The 23,425-nt window shown below is 43.3% G+C and overlaps 2 protein-coding genes across 13 annotated transcripts in view; both read left to right on the forward strand.

Moving 5' to 3' along the window:
* Window positions 1-23,425, forward strand: part of LOC133365034 (cytochrome c oxidase assembly factor 1 homolog) — a 102,226-nt gene that overhangs the window by 6,190 nt on the left and 72,611 nt on the right. The window lies entirely within an intron of this gene.
* Window positions 14,013-23,425, forward strand: part of FIGNL1 (fidgetin like 1) — a 34,887-nt gene continuing 25,474 nt past the window's right edge. Inside the window, 1 exon segment of the mRNA XM_061587470.1 lies at window positions 14,013-14,171. Within this exon segment, the coding sequence (XP_061443454.1) occupies window positions 14,013-14,171 (159 nt within the window).

Genomic DNA, 23,425 nt, shown 5'->3' on the forward strand with positions numbered 1-23,425 from the left:
TGGTACTGGAACCACTGGTGCGTACCAATCAGTAGGTTCTGTGATAGGTTCTGTGACTCCACAGTGAACCATTCTCTCCACTTTTGCCTTTATTTTGGGTAGCAGTGGAACTGATATTCTGGCAGTGTGAATAGCATAAGGTACAGCCCCTTCTTTGAACCTTATCTGTACTGGTGGTGTCTTCAAAGTTCCAACTCTGTCAGGAATTTCTGTGGAAAGCTCATCTAAACGTTGCACCAACCCCATCATAGTTGCAACATCTCGGCTTAAGAGGTTATCAGTCTTTGCACAGATCAATAGACCTTAAAGTCATAGCCATTGTCTCTATAGCAGGTTCTTGCTATGAAGTATCCCATGCAATTTAGATTCTGTTCTCCAGGACCAGTTAAGACTGCTATTGTTTGGAGACTAGGCGGGTTAGAAAAAGACTTGTAAACAGACTCAGAAATTATGCTGACATCTGCACCAGTGTCTATTTTAAACTTTATCGAGAGCTCACTGATTTGTAGTGATACTTCCCAAGGATCTGTGGAATTTTCCACTTGTGTGACTGGACACAGAAAAAATTGTTCTTGACTTTTCTTCTGCTCCACAGTTTCACTCCCCATTCTAGTGTAGCACACAGCAGCAAAATGGCCTATCTTCTTACATTTGTGGCATTCTGCAGCCCTTGCAGGACAGACTGCTCTTTGTGTATGCCCTTTCCCACATCTTGTACATCTAGGGGCTTTTATTTGAGCATTAGATGTTTGGCTGTATATTTGTTTCTGGTATTTTGGAGTTTCTATTTCTTCAGGGGTTTCTTGGCTATTTCTTGCAGCCCTTTTAAAGCACCCTGGTCTTGGACCTGGCCTTTTATAAGCTCTGAGTTTCTTACAGCCCTCTCCAAATTGAGATTGGATTCCATCTGCAGTTTCTGGGACAGGCCTTTATCCAAAATTCCCACTACCAATCGGTCTCTGAGCATTTCCCTCCTGGTGTCCCCAAAAGCACATTCATCAGCTTTCTCATGCAGCCATCTTATGTAGACCTCTGCAGATTCTCCTGGTTTCTGATGTCTCTGGTGAAAACATGCCCTCTCATGAATGAGATTTTTCTTTGGCACAAAATACTCATCAAATTTCCCCAGGACTAGGAGATAGTCATCCTGGTCCTCTGCAGCAGCAAACTCAAATGATTTAAATATCTGCTTTGCTTGCTGGCCCATGTCATACATCAAGGAACATACCTGAATTTCTTCCTTCTCTTCATTCAGATTTGTAGCAATGCAGTATCTGGAAAACCTATGCTAATCTGGCCATGCTGCAGGCCTGGTGAAATCAAAGGCCTCTGTTGGGGAAAATTTTGCCATTGCTTTCCTTTTTTTTTTTCTCCCCAGTTGTCCCAGGAACTCTGCTACACTGGAGACTGAGGATTTCTTAACTTCGGACACCATGTTATATTAATCAGGATGAGACTAAGGATAAAATAGAGCTTCTTTATTTAATAATTCTTAAACAGTAAAACATGTGAGCTTGTTCTGTGCTAGGCTTCAGACAGCACACACAACACTAACTCCAGTAACTAAATCAGTCTAGCTCCCCCTAGGGTGTGAAATACCCTCTAGATAATGTTAACTCTTTCTTTGCTGTGCATCTAATCTAAAGACACATTTCGCTACACAGGGTAGAAGGGTTTTTCTTTTCTGTGTCCCTATTCCAGCTCAAGGCTTGCATAGCAGAAGGGACTAGATTGGGCCACTCTCAGGGGGGATTGGTCAGCTTTCGATCCATGAAAGGATCTGCTCCACACGGGTAACACCTTGGGCTGATGCATATTGCTGTTCAATGTACTAGTAAGCTTCCTGTATGCCCATTAATCATCCATTGTCCATATGATGTTCTCCTTTAGTCACTGCTTTCCCACACTTTCCCCTCCCTTAATCCAGATCATACCAGGGATACTCCAAAAATGAGAGAGAGCATGATTACAAACCATTGCTAAGGAGCTATCTGTGGTTGCTTTGCTCCACTGTTTCCTATTTGACTGGTTCTAACTCTACCTCCTTCCAAGCCTCCTGCTTCTGTTGGGTTCCCATTGGCTCACCTTGCCTCCCCCCTCCCCCTTCTCCCTGTCTCATATGATCCCAGCTAAAAAAGATTCCCTCTCCTCCCCACCCCTATTTCTGCTAATGTGTGAGATGGCCAGCTCTGTGCTGGGGGGGGGATAAGGGAAGTTTGTAAACCAAACACACTTGAGGATTCAGGTATGACTCACTCAATCATGGAAAGAGGGTGGAGGGTGCAGAGGCAGGCAAACAGCAAAAGAGCAACCTAAACACATCTGCAAGTATGGATGAGTAAAAAGTTTCGCGTATGAAGGAAGTGCAAAGCAATTGGGTTTGATCTACCAGGAAACAATCTGAATAAGGAAAATGGATTTTTAGCAATTTCACACAACAGTATGGATGAGCACTTTGTTTCGGGGCCCTATGCTTGATCCCAGCTGGAACATTGCTGGCAGTAGCGTCTCAACTGCAGTGCTTTGGGCAGGTGCATTGAGATCCTCCACAGTGTCAGCTTGGCCATTTCTGCCATATCCTAGCCCTCTACAGTAGCAAAGGTCAGGGGGTTAAGATTGCATTCTCAAGCTGCAGTCCTATTAAACAGAGATAGCCGGGTGAAGTGATGAAACACTAGTACTGCTGGCTTTTGCCAATGCAGATACTCGTGGTCAGTTGAAAAGTGGCTCTAAATGGGGACTGTTTTCAGGTTAGGAAAAAAACCCTTACAAGCCAGTTTAAGCCTCTTTTGTCCTATGTTATTAAATTGGGATATATTACAGGAGAAAAATCAAATGTGTATTCTTCCAAATTCAAGTATTAAATATGTACTATACACCAATATAGGTGTACATGGAAATGGACTGGCTTCAAGTCAGGTGGAAACCAATGTAAAAAAAAAATGGCAGTAGACAATATTGGGTCTTACTCATTTTTTCCAGCACATTATTGATTTCATTGTAGGAATTCAAGTGTATCTTTATAATTTTAATTTCCAAAAAAGGTGACCATGCCAGGATAAAAAGGAAGGGTGTGAGCCTGAGCCATGGTATTAGAACTATAACGTATAGCCACTAGAGGGAGATTTCTACTGCAAATCACAAAAGCAAGTGGATCAGTTTTTCTTTCTGTTGTGAGTTTTAAAGCTGGATCTTAAACGTGTTTACTCAGAAGAAAATCCAGCTTAATTTAGTATGATTTACCTCCTTGTAGGTATGTTTAGAATTCAGCCTTTAATCTTGTAATGCACCATATGCAGTCCCTCCCACTCCCAACTCAGCCAGCCTTCCCAGAAGGATACCATGGTCGATGGTATCGAAAGTCACTGAGAGATCAAGAAGAATCAACACTCCCCCTGTCTCTCTCCTGACAAAGGTCATCATACTGGGCGACCTAGGCCATTTCTGTGCCAAAACCAGGCCTGAAACCTGACTGAAATGGATCCAGATAATCGGTCTCATCCAAGAGTGTCTGGAGCTGGCCGGCAACCACTCGTTCAAGGACCTTGCCCAGGAATGGAACATTTGCTACTGGCCTATAGTTATTAAGATTATCTGGGTCCAAGGAGGGTCTCTTCAGGAGTGGTCTCACTACTGCCTCTTTCAGGCAGCCAGGGACCACTCCCTCTCGGAGAGAAGCATTAATCACTTCCCTGGCCCAGCCGGCTGTTCCATCTCTGCTAGCTTTTATTAGCCAAGAAGGGCAAGGATCCAGCATAGAAGTGGTTGCACAAACCTGTCCAAGCACCTTGTCAACGTCCTCAAGCTGTACCAACTGAAACTCATCCAAGAAATCAGGACGAGGCCGTGCTCTGGATACCTCACTTGATTCACCTGCTATAACACTGGAGTCTAAGTCCTGGCGAATGCTGAAGATTTTATCCTGGAAGTCTCTAGCAAATTAATTACAGCGGGCCTCAGATGGTTCTACCATGTCCCTGGGGCCAGAGTGTAATAGTCCCCGGACAATTCTGAAGAGCTCCGGTGGGCGGCAAAGTGATGATTTGATAGTGGCAGCAAAATATTGTTTTTTTGCTGCCCTTACTGCCCCTCAATACAGCTCACCATAGGCACTTACCAGTGTATAATTGCATCCACTAGGAGTTCGTCTCCATCTGCACTCAAGCTGTCTCCTATATTGTTTCATCGCTCTCAGGGGTATACCATGGAGCTGTACGAGCTCTACACAGGAGAGGGCGCTCAGGAGCAATCATGTGAACTGCCCGGGTCATTTCTGTATTCCACAGTTCAACCAGGGTTTTGATGGGAGCGTGAGCCCTATCAGCCGGAAAACTCCCCAGAGCCCTTTGGAAACCATCCGGATCCATTAGTCTCTGGGAGCAGACCAACTTAATAGGTCCACCATCCTTGCAGAGGGGAAAAGCCGATGTAAGTCTAAACTTCAGCAAGCAGTGATCTGTCCATGACAGAGGGACTGATGCAAGACCCCCCACATTCAGATCACCAACTCCATGTCCAGTTGCAAAAACCAAATCTAGAGTATGCCCTGCTACATGTGTTGGGCCAATGGCATATTGGGACAGTCCCATGGTTGTCATGGAAACCATGAAATCCTGAGCCGCCCCAGATAAGGTGGCCTCGGTATGGATGTTGACATCGCCCAGAACCAACAGTCTGGGGGATCTCAACAGTACACCCGAGACCACCTTCGTCAGCTCAGCTAGGGAGTCTGTTGGGCAGCAGGGTGGGCGATACACCAACAGAATCCCCAGTCTGTCCCACTGACCCAACATAAGGTGCAAACACTCCAGACCAGTAATCACATGGTCAGGGTGCTTGCAGAGGGAGATGGAGCTCCTATAGACCACAGCAACCCCCCTTCCCTGGCCCTCAGGTCTACCCTGATGCTGAACCAGGTACCCTGGTGGGCATAACTGGGAGAGACTGACTCCCCCCTGCTCACCCACCCAGGTCTCGGTTATACATGCCAGATTGGCTGCCTCATCCACTATTAAATTGTGAATGTGGGAGATCTTATTATGCACTGATCTGGCATTTAGGAGCAGCATCCGGAGGCCTGAGAGCTGGCTGATAAATTATTAATTGTCCCTTCTGTAGTTCTGGTGGTCAGATCATGTAGGGTTTTTAAAGGGATATAACGTACATATATTTACACTTTAAATATATTTCGGTTCTGTTCTGACTTAGTTTCAACAAAGTAGTCAAAAGGTTGGTGAAGTATCATAAATGCCACTTCCTATCAAATTTATTTGAAAAATACATCAGGCTGAAAGAAGAAATGTGGAAGATAAGGTTCTTTAAGAATTAGAAGGAAAATAAATAACTCATTCATAGATGTTTTCTTTCTCAAGCAGTTCTGATGCCAAGACTGAAGATGTTCAACATGGTTGTGTCAACATTTTTAATGTGTTACTTAGTTCATAGTTGCTCTCCTATTCAAAATGTCCAAGTTGTAATTTTTACTGAAGGGATATATGGTGCTGGTTCCATTGGGATGTAAAACAGATTCCTACTGACCAATGTTGGCAGACATCTTGAAATTATGTGTTTACAAACCCCTATTTAACTGTTGGTGCAACTGTCAAGGAGAAGGATTTAGCCTCGTCTTCTCCCTGATATGCTAGTTTACTAGGGAGGTAGTATTCAAGTATGTCACCCCCTCTTGTTCATTCATCCCCTCGCTGGACGTCACCTTGCAGTGGTGAGTGGGCTTGCCTGTTCCAATGAACCCTGTGAGCGATGCCGTCGGGAGTCATGTACTCCCAGCAGGGTCACCCATGGCAGTAAGGACAAGGGAGAGGAACCAGACAAAGAACGATCCAAGAAAGTCCTCAGCGGCACAACAGGCGGAGGATAACAATGTGTATGTTACAACGGCTGTGAAGGTGGATGAAGGCTGCAGCAGATAAAAGACTTCCAGTCGTCGTGGTATCCATGCCATTGGATCAAAGGCTTTTTCTGTCAAGATTGTGTGTTGATTGTCGTGCACCGATCTCCCTACATAAAACAAATTCACACACAGGCGTCTTCCAACCAAACCAAACCAAACATCCCATGGCGATTGGCGAATGGCAACAGGGGCAGGACTGTGAAATCCGGAAGCCCCTAGTCATGGACTGCCACACCCTCTTGTACACACACTCATGGCTGAAGCCTAAAGTGGTTTGCCTGTGTTGGTCATGTGATTCTGCTGATTGTCTACAGTGGTTCACAGTAACTCATCTCCATCTGTCCTTCTGTGCATACTTGTTGACAGCAAGTCCTGTTGAATGCAGTGAGAATTTCTTTGCATGTTTACTTTGAAGCATTAGTCTGCCCATAGGGTTGCTGATTTAGAAAACCAGCATGGCCAGCCTGGGATTTCAGCTCAGCAATTAACTGGCTCTGGGTGTTATATTCGAGTGATGCTGGTACATGTGAAGAGCTATGAATGATTATCAAGTATGTATAAATACTTAAATTTAAATTCCTTATGGAGAAAAGATGATAATCTACAAAATACCTTTTTAGACTAGTCACATTTATTTGTATAAGTAATATGATAAATTGCTTTTCAAGAAACCCATCAGCTAGTCAAAATGCTTCACAACAAATGTTTCTTTTTATTATTCCACTGTTCTAATTTTAGTACATTTGCATATATTAGATAATAAATTGTTCAGCAGCCAAGTGCAAGATGTAATATACAGTACACTCCTGTACATGTTTACTTAGAAGTAAGTCCTAATGTGCTGATTACTCCCAAGCATGCATAGGATGATAACCTAGTTATCATTTTGTTAATAAAAGGACAATTTAAAACTTTTCATGTAGAAGTCCTAAAATCTTTTTACAGACTGAGGAAAACACACACACAATTAAATTTGCAATTTCTACCAAGCATTGGTGTATTAATTCAAAATGAGAGAGGTTTTATATGAAACAGAAATTATATTTCTTTCCACCCTGGAGCACAAAGAGAATGGCTAAGAAATACCAAAGATCATCATTTTAAATGTAGTCGATTAAATTAAATAAATATTTAATGGTTGAGTGCCCTGTTATTAAATATAGTTGATGAACTCCTGACAAAATGGAAAAAATCTACATTTGGTTTCATTAGAGTCAAGATTTGTTGGCAGAGACTATGTAGATTCCCAATAAATAAATTTAGAGTTATAAGCATAGGAAGAATCTGCAAAATGTGTTATTCTTTCCATAAAATATTTACTTTATCGCTGCCTTAAACTACTCATTCTGTCCCCAGATCTTGTTGCTAATTCTCCAATATTAATTTCCACCCATGATTATGACTGCTGGTGACAGGAAAAACCTCTGAGCTACTATGACAATCTTTCACATTTTCCATCCATTGTTATTTTTATGGAGGCCTTTGTTTATGTTTAGCTTGGTCTAACCCATCCCCATGTTTTGGAGGTCTTGCCATGGTTCTCGTGGTGACCATAGATGAGAAATGATCCTAATGAAGGCCAATGTTTTCTTGTTAAATTATTTTCTTTATGTTAGCCACCCTGGCATCCTTCAGGAGAAAGGGTGAGATATAAATTCATTTAATACTAATACTAATAAATACTGTGCAGCTTCATAATGAACATACATAAACAACATAAACCCGCCTTTCTAACTCCACCTTCCTGTTTAAGAAGAATGGGAATTCTTTTTGGGATTCATTAAGATAGGCAACTTAGTTTTAGTTTTCAGCTCGTGAATGTGGTACACTCCTCACTGTAACATTTTACTGCAGGTCCCAGTTGTCCTTCAGGAGGGCAGAACTATGTATTGAGGAGCCAACATGGAGTTCCTGACACTGTGTTTGCTTCATAATACTTAAGCAATGAATCGGGGGGCAATTGGTAGACAGGATTGTGCTGCATAACTCCTCTCTTACCTGCTGACTTTCCCCTGACCATTTTAACCTCCTTTTTCATGAGCCCAACTTTGAGACCAAAAATAAGCCCAGCTTGGGTGTGTGTGTGGCCTTGAGTTTTTTTCAAGGGCGTGGGAAGGCTTAAGCACCTTTCCTTTCAGCTGTCAGTTCTCACCTACAGATCCCCCCCCATTCGTGTGTTTGTCTGCTTTTGAGAACACATTTGCTGAAGTAATGTTTTGTCCTATTCTAATTGCCATTGTGGTAGCGAATCCCTTAAGTTAATTATACGCTGTGTTGAGAAGTATTCCTTTTTTGTCGGTCCTAAATTGACAGCCAATCAACTTCCTTGGGTGACCTTGACTTCCAGTACTATTGGGGGGATTTCTCTCTCTTCACACCATGCATAAATATCATGCTCTCTTTAGTTGTCTTTTCCCCTAAAATAAAGTTTAAAGCCTTTTTTCTTTGTAGGGAAAAGCCTCTGACCTTTCAGTAGTTGTAACCTTTTCCAGCTGTGTGACATCCTTTTAGAGATGGGCTGATCAGAACTGTACACAGTATTCTACATGGGTCTTAATTGTGGGCAGCATAGACCCTCCAGGCATTCAACCCTTTTTGACCCGTGGGAACTGCCACAGGACTGAGGGGATTTTTGAGGCGAGCTGGTTCAAGAGATTGGGAGAGGGAGAACTGAAGATCTTGGACAGAGACTGAGGCCTATAGCTACCCCAGAGTCCAGGAGTGGCCAGAGCCAGATGAGAGCCTCTACTTACTGAACTGAGGATAACTATTTAATTGGATTTCATTCCCTCCTGTTTTGTGTAGAGCCTGTTTTAAATGGCACATTTTCTGAATTACTGCTCTTTTTTCCCTCTTCTTGAGAGTAAACTTTATTTGTTCTCTTCCCTGCTCCCCCATTAAGTTGCCTACTGGTTTTCTTTGTATCCTTTCAGGCACTGGTGAGCAACCTATGGCCCAGGGACCCCCAGTGCCTTCTGAATTGGCCCCATTCTTCCATCCCACCAGAATTTCTTCTTTTCTGTTAGTTTTTATTTTTCTAGATGTTTTCCTAGTTAAATTGCTTGACGGGAAAGAAGTCACTCCCCCAGCTGTCTGAGGTCAAATTGGCAGGCTTTTGCCATACGTAAATTTAGAACGGAATTACTTTCACTTTGTTTTGAGAACAGTAGCTATATTGGTCTGTTGTACTAGAAAAATCTTCTGTATACTTATTTCGGAGTAACCACATGAAACCCAGCAGGGTTATGCATATGTTTGGGAATTGTACGCAGAGGTGACCATGGTGAAAATTAAAGTAGGGCAGTCTTTATTCTACATCAGTTAATCTAGAGCGAGAGCCAGTGTGGTGTAGTGGTTAAGGTGTTGGACTATGACCTGGGAGACCAGGGTTTGAATCCCCACACAGCCATGAAGCTAACTGGGTGACTTTAGGCCAGTCACTGCCTCTCAGCCTCATGAAAACCCTATTCATAGGGTTGCCATAAGTCAGAATCGACTTGAAGGCAGTACATTACACAATCCAGAGCTCTTGGTCTCTGTCCACCATCAGGATATGGCCCCTAACAGAATTCCCCTGATGGAATGTGGCATTCAACAACAACAACAAGGTTGCCCATCCCTGCTTTCAGGGATTGTGAGGCTGATAGGCTGGAGGCACTACATATTGTTTTGAGCCATGGCATTCTTCCTCATTCTTCTCATACTGTGAGAACTCATTTACCATAGTCCCATCCCCCCTGAACAAACGATTGCTGGTGGGAAAGGTGGGTTTAGACATTGTTTTTATAGTTGATCCCTTTCCAACAATGAGTCCAGCTTTTTTCACTCTTGTAACATGCTAACTTACGGTCAGTGAGTTGTCTCCCAGAATCCCGAGCCCTGATTGTTTGTTTAGTCACAATCGTTTGTGTGTATGTGAGGTCAGCACCAGCACTGTACGATTGGGAATTGAAAATACGTAGCAAGATAGGCTCCTATGCAGTCAATTTACTAGTTTTCTCTAACCATGGTTAAGTGTAAATATCTGCATACCTAAGCTATGGTTGCCATTACACTGTTATTTGAAGTAGATTTGCAGTTTACTCTAACAGCTAAGGACTGCACATCCACAGAGCAAACCATAGTTGAGGCAGTTGTAAGTCTTTGCTTGCAGTGTGACAGACAGGTTGCTTTCTGCAGTCAGGGCTTAGCTCAGCAAGCTTGAGTATGTTTGGGATCTCCGTCAGAGTTAAGACGACAAATTGTGGCTAGCACACCATGGTTAAGTTAAATCTGCACTGGAGCGGTATAGAGGAGAGAGTCGCATTTCTGTTCCCATGCTCGTTGACAGTCAGTGTCTCTGTAAGCAGTCGATGGACCAAACATTTCTATGACTCCAGAGTATTTTCTGTCCCTCATTCATGGCTAAATTAGGGATGGATAACATGTGAACTTCCAGATGTTACTGGACTATAACTCCTATCATCTGTGGCCATCAACCATGCTGTCCGGAGTTGATGTGAGTTGAAGTCAACATCCAGAAGGCCGTGGGATCCCCACCCTTGGTCTAAACGTGGTCCTGCCTGTTTGAAGTATCTAATGTATGTACTGCCTGTGTTTCTTACAAGAATAGGTATGGATCTTGACCAATACATAATAAAAAAAATTCAGCACAGCTTTTTGTAAGACTGAACACTCTAAAGTTGGGAAATTATGGATTAGTAAGTATTCATAATATCTGAACCTTGCTTGAGTATGTATTTCAGTGGTTCCTTTTAATTACAAAAATATATTATTATTCCCACTGATAGTACTTGTTCTCTTCTCAGTTTGGGGACCCTGCTTTTAATTTTGGTATTCAGAGCCAACCTAGTTTTTTTTAACACATTTCAGTGTATGATCAGCTAATAATGTTTGAGTTTTCAGTGCAACGTATAAACAGTAATTAAACTGCGCTTGAAGCATCCTGTTTATGGTGGTAATAGCTTCATTTTCAGGATGGCTTAAGTGAAGTTGCAGAAGCAAGTGACTCAGGGCGAGTCACAAAATATTGACTCTAAGACCTGTGTTTAAGTCACAAGAAAAAAAAAAGCCTACATATCCCTTTGGTCCATCCTTTGAAAGAGAGATATTTTAAAACTATTTACTTTTATTGCATATTTATGGCTGATTCTACTTATCTGATGCTTTTATATTGTTTGTTTATTAGTATTATATGTTTTATTGTAAGCTGCCATGAGGCCATTTCATGATGATGACAGGTCGGATATACGTTCCATAAATAATGAAATGTTTTCAAAACATATGCATTGTTTCTGTACACAACCAAAATGAGGTGCTATGAGGGATTTCCACCCACCCGGGCAAGGTTTGAACTGTGCCTTGTAAAATGAAATGGACTGCCTTCAAGTCCATTCTGATGTATGGTGACCCTATCAATAGGCTTTTCGTGGTAAGCGGTATTCAGTGGTGGTTTACCATTGCCTTCCTCTGAGGCTGAAAGGCAGTGATTGGCCCAAGGTCACCCAGAGAGCATCATGGCTGTGTGGGGATTCGAACCCTGGTTTCCCAGGTTGTAGTCCAACACTCTGTAACAGCTGCATAAAAGGAAGATATATAGCCCATGAAGCTTTAAATGACATGGAAACGCAGTGATGAGGATAGCTAAACTTTTAGAATTCTGTTTGCTGAGTCAAGAAAAAGCAACTTGCATTTGAATATCTCAGAGGTGTGTTATTGCCAGATACTAAATGCAATAAGTTTTGGAGCTGTGTGTAGTAAAGTCAAGAATGTAGTTCCCTATTTTGATTTTTAAACACTAATTTTTCTTTACTTCTTCTTTACTGGATGGGATTAGGAATAGGAAACCACAGAGACTGAATGAATAGTCAGCTAGATTTGCAGAGGCTGGCTCTGATATTGAGAAATTTGTCTGAAATAGTAATAGGTAATGTTCTGTGATACTGTGTTGTTCTACCAGTTACACAATACAAAGTGGTAGAATGAGTTGGTAGAGTATTTGGGCTGTATTACATCACTCTGCAAGTGTGTGTGTGTGTGTGTGTGTGATGCATTTTCAATACCCTCTCACATTTAGCAAAGCTGAAGAAATATTTAGTATATAATCTTCTCCAAGATGCGTTCTGAGCTTTTTACATTGAGGAGCAACAATATTATCTCTTGTTAGCCATCAAAAATGTTGCAGTCTAAAATTGTCGCTTTAGTCTAGCTGCATAATGTGTAAAATTACAGTGATGCTCACAGTTTCACACACAGAGATTGTTGGGTAGTGCTGCAATTACCACATAAATTAAAGCAACATGTGAAGTTGCTGTAAGTGACTGAGATGTTCTTGCCTCCCGCATAGAACTCTGCTACTTAAAAGAGAATTCTCAGTCTTTCTGAAATGCCAGGAATCATTTCCAGAAAATAAATTGGTATGAAGCCAAAGTTGTCTGGCAGACATGGAGAAACAGTTGGTGTTTCCAGTTCTAAAGGCAAATGGAAACACTATCAGTTCTGTCTCCACGTTTTAATTATACCATGTGAGCACCTTCACTGTTCCCAGAGTCAAAACAGAGAAGCACTAATCTCTTCAGAGAAGATGGAGATTATTTTAGCAGAGTGTCTGGGTGATCTTAAGAAAGTGAGTTGGCTTGTTATGAGGTATCAGTTCATTTAGCAACAAGTGTGTAGTCTGGAGGATGTTCATTGCTTTTAGGGAGGGGCGGGAACCACCCCCATGGCTAAGGATGCCTTTTCTCAGTTATGTCTGATATCCTGGTTGTGGCTTTGTGAGACAGTGAGGGTTTTGCCACCTTTGTTCATGTTTTTTTATTCTTGAGGTTTGGTTGCTGTAATGCACTCTGCTTAGACTGCCTTTGAGTTCATTCCAGCTTAGCTTGATCGCATCCCCTTTAGTTTTAATATGATTTTGATTTGATGCTTACTTTATAAACTGTCACCTAATCCACCAAAGTCCCATGGAGTGGAGAGCTGCAGTTATGCATCTATATTGCCTGCTGGCAAGCCACATACTCCAGGTTTGCCCTTGACAATAGTTTTGGAAGGTTCAGCTGGTTCAGAATGTCAGTGTCCTCTCCTCAAAGAACATTCAGCAAGGTGACCGCAGGGCTCGGTCCTGGGCCCAGTGATCTTCAGCACTTTTATTAATGACCTGGATGAGGAGGTGCAAGGAATGCTTATCAGATCTGCAGATGATACAAAATTGGGGGGGGGATAGCTAATACTGTGGAGGACAGAAACAAAATTCAAAGAGATCTTTATAGGCTGGAGCATTGGGTTGAAAACAACAGAATGAAATTTAACATGGATAAGTGTAAAGTTCTACACCTAGGAAAAAGAAACCAAGTGCACAGTTATAAGATGGGGGATACTTGGCTGAGCAATACTATATGCGAGAAGGATCTTGGAATTGTTGTTGATCACAAGTTGAATATGAGCTAGCAGTGTGGTGTGGCAACAAAAAAGGCAAATGCTATTTTAGGTTGCATTAACACAGAAGTATAGTTTCCGAACTGCATAAAATACTAGTTCCCCTCTATTTGGCACTGGTTAGGCCTCATTTTGAGTACTGTGTCTAGTTCTGGACACCACACTTTAAAAAGGATGCAGACAAACTGAAACAGCTTCAGAGGAGGGCAATAGGGATGATCAGGGGACTGGAAACAAGCCCTATGAGGAGAGACTGAAAGAACGTCTTCAATAGGACTTGCTTTTTAATAACTATGCACAGAATTGGAGCTTTACAGCACGTGCATAACCTGTGAACACTTACCTGAGGACTGGTGCTAAGGAGGCTATGAAAATCCTGAATTGGTATCTGGACTCAATGAGTGACTGGTTGTGAGCTAACAAGCTGAAGAGTAACCCAGAAGGTGCACTGTTTGTCCACATTCTATTACTGGCACACCTTTACTATCAGCAGTTTGACCATTATTAATGTTTCCTGACATCACAACAGTTGAGCTGGGTGAGTGGAATACAAATCGCTATGTAGCAGCTCGTCGGTGGTGAGAGCATTGATGAGGCTGGTTAGGCTCTGGGCGCGGTCTGGGTCGGTCCAGCGTGGAGTGGCGACGGCGAGAGAGCGCCTCACGAAATGGTTGAGTGTGGGGTTCTGTTGGAAACATCCTGGCTCGGCGGTGGTGAGAGCACCGCAGGAGGAGGCCAGGTTGTCGTTGTGGTCCAGCTGGCGGCGACGGCGGCGGCAGGAAAACACTGCGAAGGATATTCTCCAGCACTGTTGATGATATCCCCTGTAGATAAGGCTTGCTAGGGAGCAGGGTTTTTAATGCTGGCTGCTATTGTTGTTGTTTGGCTGTATTTTAATTTGTTTGTTTGTCTGTTGTGTGAATGAGATTGAGTGGATGTGTGTGTTTGTGTTTGTGTTTATGCTGTTTTAAGTGTTTTGTTGTGTTAGATTTATTTTAAGATGTGCCTGGGAGAACATACCTTGGGCCTAGTAAGGAGATTTTCGGGGGGCCCAATTAACGTAGTGACGGGTAATGGGAGGTATGGTGTTGGGAGGATAACGTGCCAGGTAAGGGGAACTCATCCCAGACAAGTTGTGTCTGTGCCTTGTTCCGGTTCTCCTCATATCCACAGGACTGCTGGTTGTACTGTCAGCCAGCTCTCGGATCTCCAGGTGCTGCTTCTAAATGCTAGGTCGGTCGCTAATAAAACCCCCCTTATCCACGATTTGATTGTGGAGAAGGGCGCCGATCTTGTGTGTATTACCGAGACCTGGGTGGGTGAGGAGGGAGGAGTTGCTCTTTCCCAGCTTTGCCCACTTGGGTATTCGGTGCAGCACTGTGGTAGATCTGAGGGCCGGGGAGGTGGGGTTGCTGTGGTCTATCGGAGTTTTTTCTCTCTCACCAAGCACCCTGTCCAGACAGCGACTGGTTTGGAGTGTCTTCATCTTGTGCTGGGCCAAGGAGACAGATTGGGAATACTGTTGGTGTACCACCCACCTTGCTGCCCAACGGCTTCCCTAGCTGAGCTGTCGGAGATAGTCTCGGAGGTACTGTTGAGGTCCCCCAGACTTGTGGTACTGGGGGATATCAACATTCATGCCGAGGCTGTCTTGTTCGGGGCGGCTCAGGACTTCATGGCCTCCATGACAACCATGGGGCTGTCTCAAGTTGTTACTGGCCCGACGCATGTATCAGGACACACTCTTGATTTGATCTTCGCCACTGGTCATGGAGATGGTGATCTGAGGGTGGGGTATTTTTCATCTACTCCATTGTCATGGACAGATCACCGCTTGCTGAGTTTTAGACTCACGACAGCCCTTTCCCTCTGCAGAGGTGGGGGACCTATTAAGTTGGTCCGCTCCTGGAGGCTTATGGATCCTGTTGCTTTCCAGAGTGCTCTGGGAGTTTTTCCGGCTGACAGCACTGGCGCTCCTGTCGAGGCCATGGTCGACCTGTGGAATACGGAGATGACCCGGGCCATTGACATGATCGCTCCTGCGCGCCCCCTTCGGTGCAGAACTCAAACAGCACCGTGGTATACCCCGGAGCTGAGAGCGATGAAGCAAGAGAGAAGGAGGCTAGAGTGCAGGTGGAGGTGAACTCCTGACGGATGTAGTCATTCTTTGGTGAGTGCTTCCACTAAGTTGTATGTAAAAGCGGTTAGGGCGGCAAAAAAGTCTTATTTTGCTGCCACCATTAGATCATCTCTTTGCCGCCCAGCAGAGCTTTTTAGGGTGGTACGAGGGCTTTTACATTCTGGCCCTCATGATACTAAGGAAACATCGGAAGCCCGCTGCAACGAATTTGCGGAGCACTTCCAGGACAAGATTGCTAAGTCCGTCGGGACTTAGACTCTGATGTTATGACAGATGATTCCACTGAAGTGTCCAGAACGCGGTCTTGTCCTTCATTGTTGGATGAATTTCAGTTGGTGCAGCTTGAGGAAGTGGACAAGGTGCTTGGAATGGTGCGGGCGACCGGACTTCCCAGGAGGATTGCTCTGCCTGTGACTGCCTTTTGAGACGAGCTCCCGTCTCAGAGGAAGCTTTTTCAGTTTTAAAACCAGTCAGAAGAGTTTTTTGACTGGGAAAAATCTTCTCCCAGGCAAGGGAGAAACATAGAGATCATCCACAAGAAGCTTCGTTGTGTTTGTTGGGGACTGGAATTCATTAGGATCGCCTATGAAAGAAGGTAGCCAGCAGCGTCGGACGGAGCCAGGGATTACAAGCAAGCTCAAACTGATTAAGCGAGACTTTTTTTTCTTTAACAGGCAAGCATTCTTCTGTCTACTCTTATCATTTTGTTATTGTTACAGTAAAAGAGATTTGTTAAAGGATCAGCAACAAAGAATCCCTGGGTGAGTTATAACTTTCTCTCATATACACGGAATTAAGGAGGAAGAAAATCGAAATAGCCTATTTTTGTTTTTTATTGCAAAAAGCTGGCATGGAATTGAGCATTTTAAAGATACAAACAGATGAGGGGCATCTAATCTAAAGAGGAAATCTGATTTTATGACATTTGAGTATTATGTGTCTGGGACTATTTTTTTCTGGTCTACTTTTTTTTTGACGAATCTGCTTATTCTCTATGCCACTAATTATTTGGATGCTGTGAACTAAATTTGTTTTGCACTTTTGGACACATAAGAGATAAGGCGGTTTGTGCTGTCTAGAGGGTGATATCAGCAGGCTTGGAGGATTAACTCCTTTGTGACTGGAAAAAGAAACAAACTGTTCTTTGCTTGGGAATAGTTAAGAATGACAATCAAGAAGGTGGCTGAGACCCTGGATGTACAGGAAGGGGTTCTCTATCTAGATATGTTTCAGAAAATAATGAATGAGATTAAGCTGGTGAGACAGGAACTGAGACAGAGGAGATAAGAGATGAAAAGTGAATTTGGCAAAATGAGACAGGAGCTGAAGGAAATTCAGGATTCTGTGAGAGGGGAGGTGGATGAGACCAAAGATATGGCTGGACAAATAAAAGAAGATGAAAGAAAAATTAAAGAAAAGGTTCAAGCCCTGGAGATTGGAATAGATATATCAAATATGGACTTGGAAAAAGATTTGGATTTTATGGCTGTGATGGATCCTGGAGACAAAAATTCAGCGCTGTCCTTGAAGGAATTGGTGAAGAGATTAGAGATAAAGATATCAACGGTTCAAAAAAATTCCTGGATTGGAAGGATTTGATGGAACTTGAAATGGAGAAAGTTTACAGAATTAATTCCAGATGTGTGACAATGGAAAAACTCTCGGGAGATGTGCTGGTGCATTCTGTGGAAAGGAGAAACAGAGATGCAGCTTTACAACAACATTTCAGTGGTACATTCGGAATTGATGGCAAGGAAATATTTGTGATGAAAGAAATTCCTATCAGACTTTTATTATATGAATATGACTATGACAGCAAGATTATTATGGGTGCAAGGATGGAAGATGGAAGTTGGAATTAACACTAAGAATGGCTGTTGAAACTACTGGACCTAGCAGACTTGACGAGATGGATTAATTGACATGTTTATTTGGAGAAAAATCGATGGATATATTTCTCAAGGATTGGAAGCCTCTCTTTGACTTTTTGCGGAAAGAATAAAGTGATGTTAATGAGATTTGATGATTAATTAATATAACTACTGGAGGAAAGTGATTTTGTAATACATTAAGAGACAGGTTTGTTATATATTATAGACCTATAACTGATCTGCGACAAATTGGAAGTCAATATTTCATTTTATTGTATTAGTTATTAATTTGTTTTTTGTTTTGTTTTGTTTTGTTCTGTTTTTTTTTTTGAAACTTTGAATAAAAATTAATGATAAAAAAAAAAAGGAATGGTGCGGGCGACCACGTCTGCCTTGGACGCTTGCCCATCTTGGCTGGTGAAGGCCGGCAGGGCTGTAACCACCGGCTGGGCCAAAGAGGTGATAAATGCCTCCTTGAGAGAGGGAGTAGTCCCTGGTAGTCTTAAGGAGTCAGTAGTGAGACCTCTTCTAAAGAAACCTTCTTTGGACCCAGACGTCTTGAACAATTATAGACCGGTGGCGAATGTCCCTTTTTTGGGCAAGGTCTTGGAGCGGGTGGTCGCCGGCCAGCTCCAGGCGCTTTTGGATGAAACCGATTATCTGGATCCGTTTCAATCCGGTTTTAGGCCCGGTTTTGGTACTGAAACAGCCTTGGTCGCCCTGTATGATGACCTTTGTCGGGAGAGGGACAGGGGGAGTGTGACTCTGTTGATTCTCCTTGATCTCTCAGCGGCGTTTGATACCATTGACCATGGTATCCTTCTGGGGAGGCTCGCGTAGTTGGGAGTTGGGGGCACTGCTTGGCAGTGGCTCTGCTCCTACTTAGCAGATCGTCGCCAGAAGGTAATGCTTGGGGAACATTGCTCGACACCCTGGACTCTCCATTGTGGAGTCCCTCAGGGGTCGGTCTTGCCCCCCATGCTCTTTAACATCTACATGCAGCCTCTGGGTGCGGTCATCAGGAGTTTTGGAGTGCGTTGCCATCAGTACGCTGATGACACGCAACTCTACTTCTCCTTTTCACCTTCTTCAGGTGAGGCTGCTGATGTACTGAACCGTTGCCTGACCGCGATAATGGACTGGATGAGAGCTAATAAACTGAAACTCAATCCAGACAAGACTGAGACACTGTTGGTGAGCTCTTTACCTGCCCAGATGGTGGATGTTCAGCCTGTTCTAGATGGGGTTACACTCCCCTTGAAGGAACAGGTTCGTAGTTTGGGGGTCCTTTTTGACCTTTCCTTGTCGCTTGAGGCTCAGGTGGCCTCGGTGGCACGGAATGCGTTTTACCATCTTCGCTTAGTAGCCCAACTACGCCCCTATCTGGACAGTGACGATCTTGCCTCAGTTGTTCACACTCTGGTAACTTCTAGATTGGACTACTGTAATGCGATCTACGTAGGGCTGCCCTTGAAGACCGTCCGGAAACTTCAGCTAGTGCAAAACGTGGCAGCCAGGTTGTTGACGAGGACCCATTGGTCCGCGCATATAACACCTGTCCTGGCCCGTTTGCACTGGCTACCTATCTGTTTCCGAGCCAGATTCAAGGTGCTGGTTTTGACCTATAAAGCCTTACACGGTGTGGGACCGCAATACCTTGTGGAACGCCTCTCCCACTATGAACCTACCCGTCCACTTCGTTCAGTATCCAAGGCCCTCCTCTGGGTACCAACTCATCAGGATGCCTGGAGGATTGTTATTAGATCTAGGGCCTTTTCTGTGGTGGCCCCCGAACTGTGGAACAGCCTACCTGAGGAGATACGCCTGGCGCCTACGGTTCTTTCTTTTAGGCGCCAGGTTAAGACCTGGCTATACTCCCAGGCATTTTAATGTTCAATGTTTTATATTCAATGTTTTTAGTTTAACTTGCTGCTATTTGTTATTGATACTATTGTAACATTGTATTTTAATCTTGTTTTGTTCACCGCCCAGAGAGCTACACGCTATGGGCAGTTTATAAATGAAATGAAATGAAACTGGGCATGTTTAGCCTTGAGAATATAAGACTGAGGGGAAATATGATAGCTCTCTTCAGTACTTGAAAAGTTGCCACATAGAGGAGGACTGGGATCTCTTCTCGATCATCCCAGAGTGCAGGTCATGGAATCATAGCCTCAGGTTACAGGAAGCCAGATTTTGACTGAACACCAGGAAAAACTTCCCACCTATTAGAGTGGTATGACAATGGAATCAACTATCTAGGGAGGTGGTGGGCTCTCCAACACTGGAGGCATTCAAGAGGCAGCTGGACAGCTACCTCTCAGGTATGCTTTAAGTTGGATTCCTGCATTGAGCAGGGGGTTGGACTCGATGGCGTTAGAGGCCCCTTCCAACTCTACTATTCTATGATTCTATGTGACAACCTTACAGACTCTTGGTTTGCTTCCAGCCCAACTGCAAGTGTGTGGTTGATATTTTGGGGTTGAATTCAGACCAAGATTTAGATTCCACTGAAATCAATAGGACTTGTTTGAGAAGTTGGTTTATATAGCTTCCAAGTAAACAGATCTCCCATGCAGCAAAAACAACAAAGAGTTTTGTGGCATCAAAAACTAAGGTCAACATCAGAGTTTACTGTATGTTTGTAGATATTTGCATTCCCGTTTAATTTTTGTAGTCCACATGACACCCTGAAACAACATCAGTCTCAATGCTTTCCCCCTGTAAATTCAGATTTACCAAATATGGGGATAACCCAATAAAGTAGAGAAAATCAAGCTCCAAACCACTCCACTTGGGGTTGCAGACAATTTGTTTCAGTGTTTTTGGCTGGGTGGATCAGTCATCACTTTCTGCTACTCCCTTTTCTATGCCCACTATTTCCTCCATGCTTTCATTCCTTTTCAGGCAGTGCTCCTAACTATTTCTACCAGAGTGTAGCATTACAGTTTTTTCCCTTTTGATCCTTCAGATTTGCACAAAACCAGAAAACTGTACAAGCAAACCGCATTAAAAATTTCTACATCTGTTATATTTCTCAGCAATCTGAAAAGTGTGTGCTGACCATTTACAATTGCATTCATTGCTTTTCAAGTCCTGTTCCTATTTCCCTTGAACGAGCATAGCTTCATATATTTGTTTCTTTCGATCCCTCTGATTTGCACAAAACCAGAAAACTGTACAACCAAATTTACAATGACCTGGCTGTCACACTTCCTGAGTGGGGAATTTAAACAAAACAAAACATGCCTGCAGGCCATCAACCAAGACGGCGGCAGGGGCGTCAACCCCTTTGGGAAGTCCCTGCTGCTATCTTGCATGATGCTAGGCAAGCATGCACAGCCTGCACACTGACGTAGGTGAGGCACGTGGGCAGTCTTATTAAAGTCCATGCTGCCTGTGGGGAGGCGATGCCTGGGAACTCATGCTCTGTGATCTGCAGCAGCATCAAGTTGCAGGACCTGACACTGCTGTGGATTGCGGAACAGGAGCGCTACCCTCCCACCCTAAGGAGGGACTCCACCAGAGCCCAACCTGGCCACCCTCTGGCGCTGGGCCTGGGCAGACTTTCCCATAATGCTGATGCCACCACAAATAACATTCTTCTGGTTGCTATAAGATGCACTGAAGGAGGTTGTGGTGTGAGGGCTGCCAACAGTGAGTATACATGGGGTACATTTGTACCAGGCCATAACCAGCAGGGTCCCCAGACAATTAGCTTTCATTTTTTTTAAAGTAAATAAGTTTCTAAAGAAAGTTAGAAAGCAAAATATGGACGCAACTCTAAGGTTTTGGCACTTGACAGGCAGCATCATTCCTAAGGACACTTAATTATTGTTGATAAGCAATCAGAGGAAGGAATGCTGACCGCTCCCACCTGGGACTTGAGATGGGACATTCGAGAATAGCAGAAAAAGCAGGAGAAGCTCATTGTTGCTGCTAGCCTGATGCTGGACTAAGAAGAATACTGGGGTATGTTTGTTCAAGCACTTTCGTCTGCGTCCACTCCCCAAGTGTCCTGCCTTTACAGAATGAAATGCAACTGGCTGGCTTTCATATGTTTTACTTGGAAGTAACTACCTTGAAATAAATGAGGTTTCCTTCCTACTGAGAAAAAAAATAGATTTTCCATGCCCCCCCCCCAAGCTGCTACTGGTCTGCTTATCATCTGCTATTTATTAGCATACAGTAACCATAGAGTTTGGACTACACTGATATGCTCAGTGTGGGTCTGCCAGCTCCATCTAGTGTGCAGTTGCTAGATTGGTAAGTGGGGCAGCCTAATAGCACCATGTGTCACCAGTCCTGAAAGCACTGTGTTGGCTGCCAGTGAGCTACTGGGCCCAATTCAAGGTGTTAGGACTAGCATAAAAAGCCCTTAATGACTTGGTACCCAAGTATCTAAAAGAGTAATTTCCCCAATAACAATCATCTCAGACCCTGGAATCTGTAGTTGAAGCCTTGTTGGTGGTGCTGCCACCGGGGATTTCCCAGTTGGCATTGACCCGTGACAGGGCCTTTTCATTGGTGGTTCCCTGTTTGTGGTATGCCGTCCCTGGTGAGGTGCTTTTGTCTCCATCATTATTGACTTTCAGGAGGAATTTGAAAACATTCCTGTTTACCCAGCCATTTGGTGGTGAAGGAAGCTGTTCCTGGCAGCTTGAGATCACTGAATGAAAGAATGTTTTTAACTGTTTTTAGATGTTTCTGTTTTTAGAATGCTTTTAATTGTTTTGTTGTGGATGCCTAATAATAATACTAACAATAATAAAGAACAAAAATATACACTTCAAAATGAATCATCAAATATAACCATAGAATAATCAAACACCTCACTGTTGCAGCAAGTTAAAATTCCCATAGACTGAACTATCAAGGTTGTCTATCAAGGTTGCAAAATGTTTTGTCTGTGGGTATGTGTTTTGCTGAAAGTTGTGAAACTGCATGTATCTGTTACTTGTTGTATATTTGTATCTTGACTTTCCTCCCAGGAGCTCAAGGCTGTGTACATTGCTTTCCCCTTTCTCATTTTATCTTCACAACAGCTTTGTGAGATAGGCAAGACAGTTAGTAGCTCAGACACAATTGTTATTAAACTGCACATACTTAAGAGTATTTTTTTGGCTTCTTGTTAATGATCAGGATTAGTAAACCTTTTTTATTCTGCTGTAAATATCAAGACTATAAAGCATAACAGAGCAAGGGGTCTGCTTTTCTGGCTTTATATGATCTGTGAATGACATTATATATTTGTATCTTGGTTTTCCACTCAGAAGCTCAAGGTTATGTACATTATCCTCCCCCTTTTATCTTTGCAACAGCCCGGTGAGATAGCCTCAGTTAATATATGCACATAGGCAGCAGTTATTGCCAGTAGATTGCAGTGGGAGGTGGGGGATCCACATACAGCATACCTGGCCCAAAAAAGCGTATGTAGTACCACCAGGAGGACTTTCTTTGATAATCTTATTGAATGGGCAAGTCAATGCGGGAGCAAGTGTTCTCAGCAATTACTTGGTTCTAAGTTGTTTCAGGCTTTAAGTCAACAAACCTTAAACTTGGCTTGGTAGCAAATTGGTAACCAGTGCAGCTTCTTCAGGAGTGGTGCTCAGCACATGCAGTAAGACTTTCCAGTTAGCAGTGTAGTTGCCACATTATGTGGTTCTTGCAGCTTCCAGACCAAGCCCAATGACAGTACCACGTAGAGAGCATTACAGTAATCCAGCCTTGAGGTTACCAACGCATGAGTCATTATAGTCAGGAAGCTACATAAACATCCGTCTGTTGCCCAACCTGCTAAGATGGTGAGATCTGAACAGACATGACGGCTTGAAACTTCATTTTACAGATGTGTATATATAGTTAATATGTATGTATCTTAGACTTTGAAAGACAGGGGAACTTGAAATATTGTGGGAGGGAGTCATGTAGAACATGGTATAATAGACTTGAATTTTCCTCTCTTGGACAGTTCTTCCTTTTTTCCATGCTTCATTTGCAACCAAACACAATGTGTACATTTCCTCTGTGGTTATGGAAAATATATTCCCCTTCATTTGTAAAGGGCCC

This window comes from Rhineura floridana, chromosome 10, assembly GCF_030035675.1.
Source record: "Rhineura floridana isolate rRhiFlo1 chromosome 10, rRhiFlo1.hap2, whole genome shotgun sequence".
In the NCBI taxonomy this organism is placed as follows: Eukaryota; Metazoa; Chordata; class Lepidosauria; order Squamata; family Rhineuridae; genus Rhineura; species Rhineura floridana.